The sequence below is a fragment of the Drosophila santomea genome, chromosome 2L, assembly GCF_016746245.2.
Source record: "Drosophila santomea strain STO CAGO 1482 chromosome 2L, Prin_Dsan_1.1, whole genome shotgun sequence".
Classification (NCBI taxonomy): domain Eukaryota; kingdom Metazoa; phylum Arthropoda; class Insecta; order Diptera; family Drosophilidae; genus Drosophila; species Drosophila santomea.
In genome coordinates this window covers 18,215,456-18,231,964 of record NC_053016.2, presented here as the reverse complement: position 1 = coordinate 18,231,964, position 16,509 = coordinate 18,215,456, and the positions used below count along the sequence as shown (strand labels likewise).

Genomic DNA, 16,509 nt, shown 5'->3' with positions numbered 1-16,509 from the left:
TGTCAAAGTGTCCTGGCGGAGGACTGGCAGGCTCATCCGCCCGTCAACCGGCCAGGGCCCACGGCACATAGCACACGGCACACGGCACATGGCACATGGCCCCCGGCTGGAGTCGTCGACTTCCTCTTGGCTTTCACTTGACTTGCCCGTTTCGACAATTTTATGTGCAATCAAATGCAAATAGAAACACAAACAGTGCCGGATAAAGCAAACAGCAATACCAACTTAGAACTAAAACTGACCTCATTTGTATTCCAACGATGACGCTGTGATGGAAAACTGTCGGCTCTTGGCAGGCTCTCCAAATTGTCGGGCAGCTTGATGGGTTCGCCATCTGGAAAAGGGGGCAGAAAGAAAAATAGATGTTAAGTGCACCGAAAGCGCAAGTCGGGAAATCAATTTCGCATATCTCTGGCAGCAGTTTTCAGCCCACTCCGGAAAACCCCCCAGCCCACTTTTCCGCCCGACACCCAACAGGTGCAACTGTCGGACATTCATAAATGCGACAAAAATGTAAATCACTTTGCAGCGATGATTTATAGTTTATGCACACACATACACATACAAACCAAACCAAATAAAAAGTAAAAAGGGGCAGAAATCCTACAATGTCAACATTAATAAACGAGTTTCTGCACTTCTCCATTTATCAAATCCAATCTTCAGCATTAGCTGGGCAGAATGCGTGGCAAAGTTTTCAGTTTCGGCTTTGAGTCATTGAATAATTACCCACACTTAATGGAGCTTGCAACGTAAATCGAACCAACTTTCGGTTTATTAAAATGCCACGCAACTCGCGAGGGTAAATAAACTTTGCGGCCAAACTGTAATTTAGCAAAATGTGTAATAAAAGCGGACATCTACGCGACATCCCGCTCCTCTTCCCCTTCCCCTTCTCGTCGTATATCAAAGAGCCAATAGGTTGCACTCGAAGAGCCATAAAAAGTATTTGTCCACAATTTATATAAAGTGCTCGGAGCGGAGCGACTTCGCTTGCCATTTTGCCAGTTTGCCATTTCGCCAGCAAAGGCCGCGTAACCGAAATGTGTTGCCAAATTGCAAATGCCAGACGATGGGCGGCAGCGGAAGGGAGCGGATGGGGCGGCACTTTGGGGTGCGTGGGGAGTTGTGTCTCTGCCCCTCGAAGAGGTGAGCACACACGACCAGGGATGTGCCGGTCATATTATAATCGAGTAATGCGTATTGGACGAAGAGCTTTAGTTGGCTATCGAATTGTAATGTATACTCAATATGAGAGATTCAATCAAGAAAGCAAGATCGTTATGATTTATCTAGCAAAACATCAGTTGCCAGAACTTCCACTCCAAAAGTATAGCTTAAGTAACTAATCCTACTACGATTACGTAGTGACGAAGGCACCAGAGGCTTGGGCCGCATAACTGAAAATCTGTTGTGACTCTCTTATCATATCGACTAACACACCAATCAAGTAGTATTGCAAAATCCTCGAACGACTTCGCTGGAAATCCTTCAAAATCACGCACGCATCCCTGACGAACCAAGGACTCTCCCGGCCCCTCGTCACGCTTTAGTCACAATGATGACGTTGATGTAGTTACTTTTTCAGGGCGTTGTTGTAGTGCCAGTTGAAGTTGTTTATGCGATTTTTATATGGCGCACGTTTTGGCAGAGGACACACGCTCCGAGGAGCAGACGGTAACCCGGGGGGCAGTGGGTTGGACCGGCGACAAACTGTTTGCTTTGATCGCACTCTCCAGTTTTATGGCCAAACTAATTTGTCATCGCTGCCTTGGGCTCACCCCAAGCCAGCGAGAGGCCATTGAAAAATGCTCGAGCGATAATTGTCAAAAATGTCGAAACAATCACAGCACCTTGCTCTCTGCTCCCTTGCCCCCTTTCCAGACAGTCCTTGCACCTATTTATAATGCAGTTGCTGCCATTGTTGTCAAAAGTGCGGGCTGTTCGGGGGGTGGAAGGAATAACTCTGTTTGATTAATACAAATAAAAAGTTTTTTAACTGCTCTCTGCATATTTCATGGCGAAGAGCTTCAAAAACTGACGTTGCCCGCCATCATAATAGACTGCCACAAAAAGCAAAAGGAGCTGGGCCAAAAAACGAAGGCCCAGCAGCCGGGACTGCCAAAAAAGAAGGTAAACCGCAGGTGAGAGGACCTCGGTCCCATGTCGCCAATGTCGATGGCAACGTCAACGTGGCAGAAGCTGCCCCCCCTCCCTCGTTATTCCTTCTTTTCCGCGTTTTTTGGTTTTGCATTATTACAACTTTAAGGGGGGCCAGAGGTAACCAAACCCTCGCAGTTTTAACCGCCGCTTAATTGTGACAAATGCGCTTTGGTACACAAGATTTTCTCATAATTTGGCCGAGGAATTTAAACAGCAGCCGGCGAGCTCTGGGGAAGGTGAATGGATAAATGGGCGGATGTCCATGGGCCATGTCCCCGGAATTGACACGGCAAATAGCACAAAAGAGTTGAAATAAATAATAAATTTCCGTTTTATGAACCCCCCCTCGAGGTGGACTGAGTGAATCGCGAGAGCTGCCAATTTGAGCTGCCTGCCAAATTGTGGCTAATAAATATCTCACCAAAAAATATCAGGTAGCTAGGCATGTCTGGGTGGTCGGTCAGTTGCAGTTTGTTTGGGCCCTATAAAACATACAAAAGAAAAATTGTTTTGCACTTTCGTGGCCGCCGACGTCGCCGAAAAGTCAGCGAGTGTGAAATTACTTTTGTTCAGTCACACACTCTAGCCACAATTAAAACCCATTAAAGTGTCTCGGAAATAGCTACACAGCGACTGCCAAACGGAGCCAAGTGGAGTGGCAGAGGTCTGCCAGGTCCACGCAATTCTTTATCGCACCAGAAGTGGGGAAATAAATATCGCTGTGGAGGGATTTTGGAGATAACGCATGATGACGTTCCCGGCGAAAACAAAGACCAATAATAAATAGAGATAGTCGAAGATGGAGTGTGTGGAAGAGAAGGCCAGAACAGACGTCATGGTTGGAGCAAATAGCCGAGGAGTGAGGCAAGTAAAAGTTTTTCACGATAATGGGCACAAATATTTGTTTATGTGTAAGCTGGGCAGAGGCTGGTCGGTAGACTCAGCACGATTAGGTAAAAGATGTTTATTAATCATAGTTGGGGTATTATTATGATACATTGCAGTAATAACTATAACCCGTTACTTGTAGAGGGGGGAGTATATGATGCTGGTTCAAAATTATGCAACTATGTAACGACCCCAATCTATAAGTACATATAGTCTTGATCAGAATCACTAGCCTGTCAACAACGAACTAGCTTAGTTTGTTGCCAACTTGATATCGCTAAGTGCAAGTCGAAATGTGTGACTGAGGCTTGGTCTTCTTTATCAATACCCATAAACTAGCCAAAAGTTTGACCATTATAAAATATACCATCAGCAATTAATGTAATCACCGCTAGATGGATTTTGAGTGTTATCTAGAAAACATTCGCCTTTTATAGTCATATCTGTACGCAGCTTTGATTTTATTACCCATTATAATCCTCAAAAATGCGGAGCATCCAAACTCAGTTGAGTAGTAGGAATGCCAGGAAACGTCACTGCTTAGCAGATACTACACTTGGAAAGTCTCTTCCCAGACGAAGTCCGCAACGATGACAGATGTGCGGATGATTTATGGCGATAGCGAACCCAAAACAAACACACACTGCGCTCCACACGTTGCGGTTGATAAAAATCACATTTTGGCAAACGGCAACGACTAAGTCACTCATACACTCGCTTTGCATTTTCCTCAGAGCCGTTGTGGCATTACAAGGAAACATTTCTCATCCAGTTTTGCATATTTCGCCCAAGAACAGCAATTAAAAGACACATAACAGCAAATATGCATGTCAGGCGCGACGGGGCCAAACAATAATTAGCCCAAAAGCAGCAGCGAAATGCAATTTCACCTCAAATGAGGAATATTTGCAGAGGCCATAGCGAGCAAAACAGAACTGAGCACAACAGCGATTAACATAAAAATGCAACAAATGGGGGCCACACGGGCAGGTCTGAAAGTCATAAAAGTCCTATTAATGAATGAAATCTAAACAGAAAATATGAAAAACAAAGCCAAAGCCAAACAAAAGTTGGCAAAAATGTTATAAATTATTTACAAGTTACGGCTGGGTCAGAGGGGTTTGCCGAGGAATGCTAAGTAATGGTAAGTAATGGAGTGAGGGTTAGGTCCTAACTCAAACTCAAACTCAAACTCAAATCGTCATCGTCTTTTGTGTCTACGGGCAATGCAATTACGTGCGGATTTCATTACTTTTCCGTACTACTTGCACCCGGTAAGGCTTTAGTCCAAGGATTTAGTGCTCTTTGTACGGATATTTACGATTCCTCAATGTTGACTGCTCTATAAGATGTGAATTCAAAGAGGGAATTTACTTAATGTTGCATTCAGTTCAATATACAAAACCACACGTGCCTTTAGTTTTGAACTACAACATCGCAGTTGCCTTCTGCCTTAAGCCAGTTTTTTTTCAAGGAGTAGTTTTCCCCTTATTGGTGTAAACCGCGAAAGAATAAATTTAATGCACTTCGGGAAAGGTAAACTAAAAGGCTGCCTCCCTTGGAGGTCTGATTTGTCGACAGGAGGGCAAAGGATAAGGGGGAGACACTCAGTTAAGCTGCCTGCAAATTATATTAATATTGGGGCTCTTCATATCACATATTTTTTCCGGATTCATTCCCCATTTTTTGGCATTTTTTTGGCTCTCCGGCTTGCATGCAACGTTTGTATAAGTTTCCCCAACTTTCCGCTTTCTGTGAGTATATTAAACATATTTTTTCTAGATACCTTTAAAGGAGCGAGAGGTGCAGAGGCAGCAGAAAGGTGTAATTTATTTTAATGCCGGGTATTTATCATGATACACATACGTTTCTCTTGCCGGTTAATAAAAATAAAATGTTATTTCTATGTGGCTATTTTCGGTGTTTTGTTTTTACATAAATTGTAAATTAAACATTTAAAGTGCCATGAAATTGGCACCGCCTAACCGGACCCCAAAAACACATGGCCTCCGGTGATGGCAGTGGCAATGGTTCATTAAAAATACATAAAATCGACACACAGTCAGTCCACCATCCTCCACTGCCGGATGAGCTAAAAACTAATATTTATCTAACAAAATTAATATGGTTTGTAAGCCAAATAGAGACAGCGAGTGGGGAGGTTGAGAGCTGGGAAATGTGGCAAAAACTGTTTGTCTATCCAAAAACAAACGACCGAATGTAGCACAATTTTCGGCAACGCATCCTGCCGCCCGGAGGCGAAACCCTTTCGACCGATAAGCCAAATAAATAACGCAGGACGAACGGGGATAGGCGGTGGCCAGGCTGGGAGCATCATGCAACAACGTTGGATGCATTGTTCAATAAATCTATTTGGCCTCTAATCGAAAACACACAGCGGTGGGGATGCTACCTGGAAAAGGCAACAAATTGCCATTGGATAGGCACAAGACCGGAAGCAGCAACAACATATTAATCCAAATTAGCATCAAAGTGATTTAATTGCTTGGAATTTCGGCGTTGGCAAACACTTTTCGACTTTTCGGCCCCGACGAAGGACACTTGTAAACATGCCCAAAAAGGAGAGGCCCCACCTGGCTGCGTTTTGTCAACATTTGGCCATCGATCAGGCTAAAAACAGGACTCGCATGCACACACACACACACACACATGCAGCTGCTGCAATTTAAAGTCCTTTGGAGTCTGCTTCAAACTCTTGGAGCTAAATGGGCAATAGAAGCGCTCATCCAAAGCCCTTGGCACGATTTATGTGGCTTTTAGTAATATGAGCAAATATATTACGTGACGGATCAGGAGAGGACCTGAACCAAGGACAACTAATTGAATTGTTGCCGCGGAAGAGGAACAAACTCGAAATTAATAGGCGCACATCAAAGGGAAAAAAAGAGCAAAGGCCCAAAACGCCCACCAGCTGGCAGCGAAATTAAAGGGAAACCTATAAAAGCAGGACATTAGGTCTTGGCCGAAAGGATAACAAGTGTAGCCAACTGTGTGCGAGCATTCGAAGCTTGAGTAATATTTATTGAGTACGTGATCTTCTGACCAAATCCGAATGTGAGCGAGAGTTTTGAATTTTTTATTGCGCCCCGGGATGGCCGGCACACACACCATCAAAAGTGTCCTCCCCACATGCAGTGGTATGTGTGTGTGTGTGTTTCCTGACAGCTGCCAACTTCTGGATTTCTTTGGTGGCCTTTTTTGCATTCAAAAGGCGGACAGTAAAGTGGCTTATTAAAAATTTTGTCAACTTGCGAGTTTGCTCCACCAGCTCTCTCCGCTCTTCCACTTTTTTACGACTTTTTCACACTCCCCTGGCCATATGCATATATATTAGGCAGGAGAATTTGGTTTTCTCGAATCATTAAAGGCCAGAAACGTTCTGTTTTTAGGAAAATCGTTTTCTGAACTTTTCTAATCACAATTGTTTAAGAGATAAGAAGTACAAAATGAAATGATTTAAGATAAATTTGTAAAAAATGTAGTTTGTTTGTGAACGGAAAACTATTTCCAGCATTTCGAAGCCAAAAGCAGAGATCGAGCTTTAAATGAGGCATGTGTTATTAAAGATGTTAAGTTTGCCAAGAAGACAACGAACTCCTGGGTGTCACAAAAACAATCCAATTGACTGGGAACAACAATGGCCCCACCCACACGAGCACAGAGCAGCGCACTTGTTGGTTTTTCACAACCCCAAAAAGTGTGCTACAAAAAATGAAGCGCATAATGAAGCTACTCATAAACGGAATGCCTCTGTGTGCGTGTGCGTTGGTGTGTGAAATGTTTACTTGCAAACGATTGCTGCCACACCCACACTTGTGCCCTCGGCGGAGCCATTGTTTTGCCATCTCATAAAAAACACTTAAAACGCCATTAAGTTAAAATAATAAAGTTAAGCGGCCGCCGGGCAGCAACAAAATCTAATGTGACAATGGCCACACGGCAACAACAATAACAGAAACCATAAGAAAAACAACGAAAGTTGCAACAATTGCTGACATATTTCACATTGTGCAACAAAAGACAAGGAAAAGGGACAGGTGAGGTGACAAAAAACTAAGCCAGCACAAAAGCTGAGGGCCCATCGCAATGAATGGAAAAAAGACGCCGAATGTTGGGCATATTTTGCATTGTTCCCCACACACACTCACACACGCACAATAAACACACACACACACATAGCGAGAGGCCGTGGGAGGGGAAGAAACGAAAGGTGAAAGCCTCTCCTTCGGGCCTTCTTTCGGCCGCCTTTTGTTTCAATTGTCTGTAGTTTAGGTTTTAGGCGTGCGAGCCTCGTTATAGGTAACTGTAACTGTAACTGTAACTGGTTACGGCGTACGGCGTACGGCGTACACACATGCATGCAGACACATCCTTGTGTGCTGGGTGTCCTTTGCAAACAATAAACGACTGTCAACATATGCGCGAGCCACCCGTGCACGCGTCTCTGGAATGGCGTGCGAATTATTGCCCAGGAAGATAAGACATAAAATTTAATGAAATGTTCAGAAAATGCTAAAATCCATGTTCTCGGTGCCCCCCCAAGTGTGTGTTTTCCCAAAGGGGTGTAACCTAAGTGAAAATCGAAATCGCGGTGAAAACGTTGTTTAAAGTCCAGTTGGGTTAGATTTAAATTACTTCGAATATGTCAACATGGTATCCACAGTCCTACGATTGAAAACCCTAAGTTAGATTAGCACAATTGAAAATAGGTAACGCAAAGTTCAGAAAATTGAGTAATAGAAATTGAGTAATATTATTGTAAGTAGAGTTATTTAAGTCGTAGTATGATAATCGTTATACAACATAGAAGAATACACGGAAACAACATTTAAGATAAGAATGTTATACGTATTTTGGCATATTCATGTGTAATACAGAAACACACACACGCAGATATACTTAGTTATGAATATGATATATAAGCACAACATCGATACTAAAAACACTCTACAAAGGACAGATCATGCGACACCAATTACACATCAGACTTATGGTTCTTGCAAGTTGGTTAAGAAGATTCGCACAGAGAAGATTGCACAGAGCACATGAAAATATTTTAGTTCATTTTGAGTTGAAAGTTCAATAAAGTTGCATTTGATTTCGAAAGATAACTTTTTTAGTTTTTAGTGAACTCTATTTTAAGTCCTCTTTACCAACTTCAACATCCACCAAGGCTGCAGATATATTCCAACCTTATTTTGCGAACACTCCAACAGAACAGGACCTGCCACGCCCCTTGTGGGAGGCCTTGAGGCGGCATACTTACTGACACTCAGAGGCATTAGAGCGCTCTGCAGATGACTGAAGATCTGCCGATGGTGATGGTGGTGACCCAAACTGGCACCGCTGAAGTACAGGTGGTTCTGGTGCAGCGACAACTGCTGATGGTGGTGGTGGTGATGGTGGTGGTGGTGCTGTTGCTGCTGTTGCTGAAGATGCTGTTGCTGCTGCTGCTGCTGCAGGTGGTGGTGTTGCTGCTGCGCCACAGAGTGCTGCTGCTGGGTCATCAGTTGCTGCTGCTGCTGCTGCGCGAGTTGCTGCGGGTGTGGCTGGTGGTGCTGGCCGAGATGTTGCTGCTGCTGCTGCTGCTGCTGGAGGTGCTGCTGTGGCTGCTGCTGTCCGTAGCCCGCGTGCTGCTGCGGTGCTGCGGCGGTAGCTGCTGCCGTCGGAAGGGCCACCACTGCTGCTGCCGCCGCTGCAGCGGTTGCTGATGCGGCTGCTGCCGCCGCTGTTGCAGTCGCCGTTGCTGTGGCCGTGGCTAGAATGTGATGATGGGTGGTGGTTGAGGATCGGTGCTGGCTCTGGACCGTATTGAGGCTGTGAATGGAGGCGTGAACCGCCGACTGATAGATAATACCGTTGTTCGACATGGCCGTCATCGATTGGTGGTGGGCATAGGCGGCCATCGTGGGCGGCACTCCTCCCATCGTCGGCTGCACTGCCGCCGTTGCCGCCACCGGAGCCAAGGGCAGCGATCTGTAGCCCGCCATAGCTCGAGCTTGCAGTTACCGGTTAACAGTCACTGATCACTAATCACTGATTACACTATATACTGATATACTGTGTATACTATATGTCCGGATATCGTTTTTGGTCCGCCTTGAGTGTCTGATCACTTGGCGATACGGGAGTTGACTGAATGGACCGACCGCAGCGGATTATTTCCTACAATTTTGTCGTTAAATTTGTAAGTTGTATTATATTTTTCTCAGCCATAAATTAGTAGGGGCAGTAGATTTTAGGCTTAGTTCGGGTTGATAATGTCACTCCGTGATGCTGATAAGGTAGGCCGCCTATCTCGACATCTCCTTCTGTGCATCTCGAGTCGTGTGTCAACACAAATCTCAAAACAAGCGGCACTGAAATTTCACAAATTTCCTGGACAACCGAACCAACTATGCAAATGGATAAATATTTATGAATGTAACCTTACACAAACGTAATTTTTACACTGGTTTTTATTTTCCCATGCTGACAAGCCGAACCTTGATCCAAAGTTCAACCTTAAACAAGTTGCCTAAGTCGCGACTGAGCTTGGCCAATTTCAAAAAATGTATATATTTATTCGGGTTATCAAGTGACAGCTGCCAGCTGAAAACTAGACTCAGATAAGCTCTAGTCTCGTGTCCCTAAGCAAGGTCCAAGAATTTCGTGATTTACATTTGGCCGGTGCTATATCAAAAACAATTCTTATCTTAATTTTCCTTAAAATATATGCCATACAAATAGGTCTGTTTGCATTAAAACACCAATTAACAACAGCATTCAACCAATAAATCACTACATAAATAAACATCAAGTACACATAAAACACATATTGGGAATATACATATATATGGTCCGGAGATCTTAAGTACACCAATTTAAATTGACCACACAACATCGAAAGAAACAACAACCAGAACGAAAAGCAAACAACAAACAGAGCCGAAGGGGCTTGAGTGAAGTGTAAACAAATTACATAAACAAATTGAGGCAAAGTGGAAGACTCCGCGAGCGAACTCTCCCGATTAAATCATGTTTGTGTGAACCTTATTGCCAGATCAACCACTCTGTGCTGTGGACACTTAATGCCGATGCACACGGCCAAATGCTGGATGAGCCATCCTCACGTAAGCATGGCGATGTACGTAGAGCGGTACGTAACGTATCTGGTTTCTCGCGCAGGGCCAAGAGAAAGCCACGTCCGACACGCTTGGCCAAGGTCTGAAAACTGAAAACGGAAAACGGAAAACTGGCAACTGCCAGCGGAAGGCGAGGACACTCGGCTCGCCGACAGGATCCGAGTCCTGCTGTTCGGGCCGAGTTATTCATTTGGGCCCGGATTCGTCGGCTGCCAGCAGCTTTAAGCCTAAGCAAGAGCGAGCGAGAGGGTCAGCGAGATGATGGATTCAGTAGGGGTGGCACCGGGGGATAGGTCTCCAAAATAGCAAACATGTGGGAGGCAAGGTCTGAGTCTTCAGCTAAATATTTAGCTTGCAAGCTGCAGCTTATCTTGGAAGCAATGCACAATGCGTTAGGCAAAGCTTACGATAGCTTACGTTTGTAATGCTCTCATTTCGATCCGGTAAATAAGCCATTAGCGAACGACATTAGCCTAATTTCGGCGGAATGCCAAAGCGCTGTGTGGGTTGGTCCACCAAAGGCACCTACACACTTCTATTGCTCAACAATATTTAGGGGTTGTTCCCGACCGTTAGAGACCTGCGCAATAGATTGACCCCCTGCCGCCGAACATCGCCCCCCTAAAACGGAGAGGCTCGTGGTCGGCTCCACTTGGTCCTACCCCAAAGGAGCCGGCGGAACCAAAACAATAACAAAATCCAGGAAGCACGACAAAAGTGAATCCGAGGAGGGGCTGGTGAGGAATGTGCACGTGCCTGGAAAGCCTTCGCACACCTTCCGGTGGGCAGTCAAGTTGGCGCTGGAATTTTTAATCAAACCTGAAGCGCAACTATGCCACATGGACACGGACGCACCTGCAACGCACGCCACAATCCGTGAGGTTTATTTAATATATTTGTCATTATAAACATATATTTTAGAGGGAAATTAATATTAGGCAAATATTTGGGCTATTGATAGAAATATTCCATGGAGGAATTCTAATATTACTCTATCCTTAAATGAAAGCGACAAAGCGCTCAAAACGTTAGAAACCTTTTTGAAAGTGGGTCAACTGTAAAACGCGAAGCACATTAACATGCTAACGATGGGGTAAATGTAATAACATTTTTAAATTATTAAGTTATTAGCAATTTAGTCACTCGAATATGTCCCAATCAGACCAACACATTATTAGAAAATAATTATTATAACAAGCGAATTCAACCGTTTCACAAATTCCTTTGCTTCTACTAATTATTTGTGTCTAATTCGGCGGAGAAGGATGGAAATTAAAAGGGTCTATTTCGAATCCTACGAGTCCTTCCAAACAATAATTTACAAGTTAGCATGAGGTAAAATAAAATATAATATTCATATATAATAATAATCGGCTTATATTTAACAACGTTCTTTCCATTTGTGTTTTTTTTTTGCCTGTCTCGACTAATATCATTTTTGATTTTAACTACTTAATTTAGCTGAATCGTGGGCGATTTCGAATTGGGTTTCACTTCATTGAACATTATTTCAAAGTTCCGTAAAACTGCCCTTTTTTTGTAGAATAAAAGAGTATACCAGACTCTTTGAAAAGTATGTAACAGGTAGAAGGAAGCGTTTCCCACCATAAACTATAAAGTATATGTATTCTTGATCAGGGTCAAAATCTGTGTTGATTTGAGCTGTACACATGTAAATGTTTCTTTACTCTAAAATAATTGTTTAGCGAATATGTTAGCTTATTATCAAATGTTTTCGTTTTTGTGTTTCATTTTTATGTGTCGCAACAGACAATTTAACAGGTTGATTATAAGTCCATTTAAGTGAATCCGGCGACTGATATATATCTGATATATTCAGGCGACTGCAATATGATATAATCGCGCCTCGATTTTCACGACAGGTTAGTTCTTCATTCGTCATCTAGAAGTCATGTTAGCAGTTCTGATCTGTGTCCTGGTGCTCCCGACACCTCTGCAGGTGGAGGCCAAGTTCAAGAGTCTCCACTGTACCAACTACGACAGATCCTATGGCGAAATTTTGCTGTGCAAAATCAAGGCCATCAATCGGTACAGGAACTCGATAAGTATCCAATTCAGGCAGATGAGAACCGTCAATAATGTCCATGTTAGTGATATCATTGCCCGTTTTCCATTTTCCACGACGTTGATATCTATGTGTCTTTCATTAGATGCGTTTGGAGTTTTTTAAACGAGCCAACGGCTGGCGTCCTTTTTTGTACAACATTTCGTTTAATCTGTGCGATTTCCTATCTAAGAGAAACAATGTGATCGTGAGCCTCGGATACGAGTATCTCAAACCGTACATCCCAATTACGAATTACACTTGCCCGTTTAAGGTAAATGAGCTTTAGTATCAGAGAACCAAAGACCGTTCTCCATCCCACTTTATGTTTCAGAAAAATCATTTAATTAAGTGTACCGACCTCGAGTTCGATATCGAAAAGTTCCGTGTTCGATTTCCTATAGAAACCGGGGAATACGCTCTCCAGCTGAGCTTCATTGTCCAGAGGAAAGTCACGCTGACCCTCAATGGCTCTGCAGAGTACTACAACTATCGAGAGCACTAATATGTACAATTATGTAAATCCTACAACTGAATAATGCTTCCAAAGAGGTAACACCAGCACATATATGTATGTTATTTTCCGGGCAAGAATAGGGTGTGTAATATGTGTGTAATATGTGTGATACTAATTAAATGTTTTTAATGTATTTACAGCGATGATTGTTTTTTTAACGACAATAAAAGATTGGGTTATTAAAAATCCATCAATTATACATATGTTTCAGACTGTATTATTCAGCTAGAATAGGGTGTGTAATATGTGTGATATTACTAAAATGTTTTTAATGTATTTACAACGATATTTGTTTTTTTTACGACAATAAAAGATTGGGTTATTAAAAATCCATCAACTCTACATATGTTTCAGACTGTATCATTCAGCTAGATTAGTTTCTTATTGAATTTTGGCCAGCCATGTTGGCTACGCTGCTTTTTGCTCTCTTGGTATTGACCCGAATGGAGGTTGGTGCTAAGTTCAAGAGTCTTCACTGTACGGCGCTTGACCAGGATTACGGTGATATTTTGATTTGCAAACTTAAGGCAATCAGTCGGCTTAGGAACTCAGTCACTGTACAGTACAAGGTGAAGCAGTCCATTAGTAAAATATTCGTAAGTTATGGATTCCTAATATCTTTTTTGAAAGTCTTATATTATACATTTATTTTGTAGGTTCGCTTAGAGTTCTTTAAAAGAGCTAATGGTTGGCGACCCTTTCTCTATAATTTTACCGCAAACCTGTGCGATTTTCTTGATCGTAAAAATAACGTGATATTGAGTATTGCATATGCATACCTAAGGCCTTACCTTGCCATGAACTACTCTTGTCCCCTCAAGGTATTGTTTCTAGATCGGTTATCGAAGGGATTATACAGTTTTGGTATTTCAGGAAAACGACCTATTAAAATGTGACAACTTCGAATTGGATATTAATGATATACGCCATCGCTTTCCGATTGAGACAGGTGAATACGCTCTGCAGTTGACCTTTATCGTAAAGAATAAAGCCGCCTTAACCATAAATGGATCCATCGAGTACCAAAATTACAGAGAACACTGAGTAACCGAACTTCAGATTATTCAGCTTACACCAGCCTAATTCATCTCCAATCAGCGATTGGATTACTATTTAAATTATTGTGTAATGGCCTGAAAATGGATTCATTCAATTGCTGATAGCCCATCAGTCAGAATGCATTGTTTACAAAAGCTTCGAGTAGTTAAATAAATGTAAGTAGTGGATTACAAAACGTTGGCATCACATTTTTGAGCAATAAATACTTAAAACTTAAAGAAGTTCCCCACCTTCTTAAAAAAGCGAGTAATATAATATATCCTATATAGGCAGCAACCTCACTAATCGTAGAGTAAAAGGATGCAAAACAAGAAAACATTACCGACCCTAAAGAGACCCTATTCTTGATCAGGATCACAAGCGTAGTCAACATTGTCTGTCCGTCTGTTTGTCTGTTTATCCATTTTCCTATGATCTCGGGAACCATTAAGACTAGAAAGTTAAGATTAAGATTAGGCATGGAAATTAAAGAGACGAAGACGCAAGTTTGTTTTAGAAGATTGCCACGCCCTCACTTCCGGAAAATGTGTTTATCCTTCTTTTATTTTAATATTATGTGTAATATAAATATTTATTATTAGGTGTATTAAATTGTGACTGCTCTATTAAAAACGTGAGGTCAGGGACTGTAACTAAACTGCAGTCTCCCTTGAATAAGCATCCGGAAAACAAGGAAAACGATTTTGGGAAAATAGTGTGTGATTAGAGTTCTAAATGAAATGCGGCACAAATGGCCAAAGCAAATCAGGGCATGGCAAACACGGACTAAAACTGGGCAAAAGAGCAATGAAACAAGAGGCAGGCAAGAGACTTTGACACAATAATCAAACCAGGTGTCCTCTGTGTGTGTCCGCAAAGGAAAAACCAGTGAAAAGCAAGGGCGTATGGTGGGCGTGGCAGCGTCAAATTAGGCCCAGTGTTATCTAATTAGCCACCTACAGGACGACACCTTTCTGGAACCCACCGGTTCGCCCCCACCTTCTTTTTGTTTTCCGCCCTGTGTGAAGTGGTGCCAGGCGCCGGCCATCATATTTTGCAATTTAACTCACACGAAAAGATTGTTGTCGGCCCTATTCTTTCTTTTTCGGCCAATTTTTTTCACTCATTTCTGGCACTCACTGCCATATCTTTCCCTTTTTTTGGACGCGCTCAAGTTTCATAACAACGGAAATGCAAAAGTTTTGTGCAAAACAAAGCGCCAACTTTTTTATTTCTCTTGGCAATTATGTGCTCAAGGAAAGAGACAGAGAAGCGGACTCAAATAATGATAATGAAGCACACAAGGCTCGTCCAAAAGGATTTTTGAAGAAAAATGCACAAAAAGTGTAAAACGAATTGTAACGCTTTTTTTGATTTTTTAGAACTCCTCTTTTCAACTTGACTTGCATGCAAAAGTATCTCACGGATCCACATGTGTGTGGGGGTAATTTGTTTAATTTGCTTGCCTTTCGGGCGAAAAAAAAGTGATAGAAGACCTCAACGAAAGGCAAATTTCGTGGCTTTATTTCAGTTTTCTTTTTCCTTTTTTCATTTTTTTTTTTTTTTTGAAGGTTGGCCGCCTTTTAGCTAATGGCCATGGCGAATATGATAGGATAACAGGAGGAACAACAACTGGTGCCGAAAAACTAAAGCCAAACTAAATTAAAATATTTTAAATTCAGAGCCGGCACAAGTTTTATCAATAAAATGCAAGCGGGCAAAGTCGTCTGTTCACTGTTTTTTTGGCCGCTTTGCTTTTGCATTTGTTTAACTGCAAATCAGATAGAGATCTTCTAAATGTCTGCATTCAACGCGGATACATGCACATATACTACATACGTACATACAGTCGAACGGCAATTGAAACATCAGCAATACTTGAGCTTTGCAATATGTCGACAGCTCAACAGCCCGACACCCCCACAGTACGGGATGTTGCCTTCGGCCATAACTCGAATCAGGCTTAAAAATCACTTAGACACTTCGCCCATCGTTTTGGCCCGTCAGCAGAATCGCCGGCCAAGACGACACTCGTGTATCGAGTGCAATAATCATCACTGCTCCCCCACGAATATTTCGAATGCCCTTTTTTCTGTGGACCTCAGCACATTGCCATTGCCCGTTTCCCATTGCCATTGCTTTCGAGTTGTCGACTTGGCTAATCTGCTTTCTTCGATCTCCAAGGAGTTTACTGGATATTTATTAAGCTCTGCCGAAATGCATGGGCAGGGTCCTCAAAGTAGTGGGACCAGTTGAAATGGCTAAAATGCTCGTCGGGGAAGATTATTAAATACATCTTCTAGTTCATAAGCTTTCATTCGAGATATTTCTGCTTAGTGTCAGGAATAATAAAGTTTAAAGATAGGATTTTTTCTACGTCAATCATATTTCAATCAAAAAGTAAAAGGCAACCTGCCATAAATTATTTAAATATATCGAATTAGGCTTTTCAGCAAGTATACATTTCGAAAGACAGCGAAATAATTTTCCAAGTTTCGTTGCAACTTTCAATTGGCTCAAATTGGAATCATTGAAAGTCTTGAAAACTTTACGCCAAAAGAATGGATTTGTTTTCATTTTTTTCTGTTGTGTTCCTTAAGAAATCATTGAGCCGGCCTCCACTTGCCGAAGCTGGTGGAAACTTTCTGATAACTCGTAACTTGTTACTCAGCGCACACAGCGCTAATGAAGAC

The 16,509-nt window shown here is 42.4% G+C and overlaps 3 protein-coding genes across 10 annotated transcripts in view; 2 read left to right on the top strand and 1 right to left on the bottom strand.

The window, feature by feature from the left end:
* Positions 1 to 16,509, bottom strand: part of LOC120444124 (calmodulin-binding transcription activator 1) — a 34,399-nt gene that overhangs the window by 13,226 nt on the left and 4,664 nt on the right. For 6 of the 8 annotated variants that reach the window (XM_039623681.2, XM_039623684.2, XM_039623679.2 and 3 more), the window contains exon 4: positions 243 to 334. In XM_039623681.2, coding sequence (XP_039479615.1) covers positions 243 to 334 — 92 coding nt within the window. Of the gene's footprint in view, positions 1 to 242; positions 335 to 8,338; positions 9,221 to 16,509 lie in introns of those variants that run through there. The other 2 variants (XM_039623686.2, XM_039623685.2) reach the window with 2 other exon arrangements.
* On the top strand, positions 12,109 to 12,766 carry LOC120444125. Its single transcript, XM_039623687.1, is given in 2 exon segments — positions 12,109 to 12,303; positions 12,368 to 12,766. Coding segments are annotated over 2 exon segments (594 nt in total).
* LOC120444126 lies at positions 13,152 to 13,822 on the top strand. Its single transcript, XM_039623689.1, has 3 exons — positions 13,152 to 13,374; positions 13,435 to 13,599; positions 13,652 to 13,822. The coding sequence occupies exons 1-3, from the start codon at positions 13,180 to 13,182 to the stop codon at positions 13,820 to 13,822; spliced, it is 531 nt and encodes a 176-aa protein (XP_039479623.1). The 5' UTR covers positions 13,152 to 13,179.

Bases quoted from the DNA above. Each gene is read 5' to 3' on its own strand.
- LOC120444126 (XM_039623689.1), top strand. From the start codon at position 13,180: ATGTTGGCTACGCTGCTTTTTGCTCTCTTGGTATTGACCCGAATGGAG. The intron at 13,375-13,434 runs GTAAGTTATGGA...TTTATTTTGTAG, and splicing joins AGTCCATTAGTAAAATATTC to GTTCGCTTAGAGTTCTTTAA. The intron at 13,600-13,651 runs GTATTGTTTCTA...TTGGTATTTCAG, and splicing joins ACTACTCTTGTCCCCTCAAG to GAAAACGACCTATTAAAATG.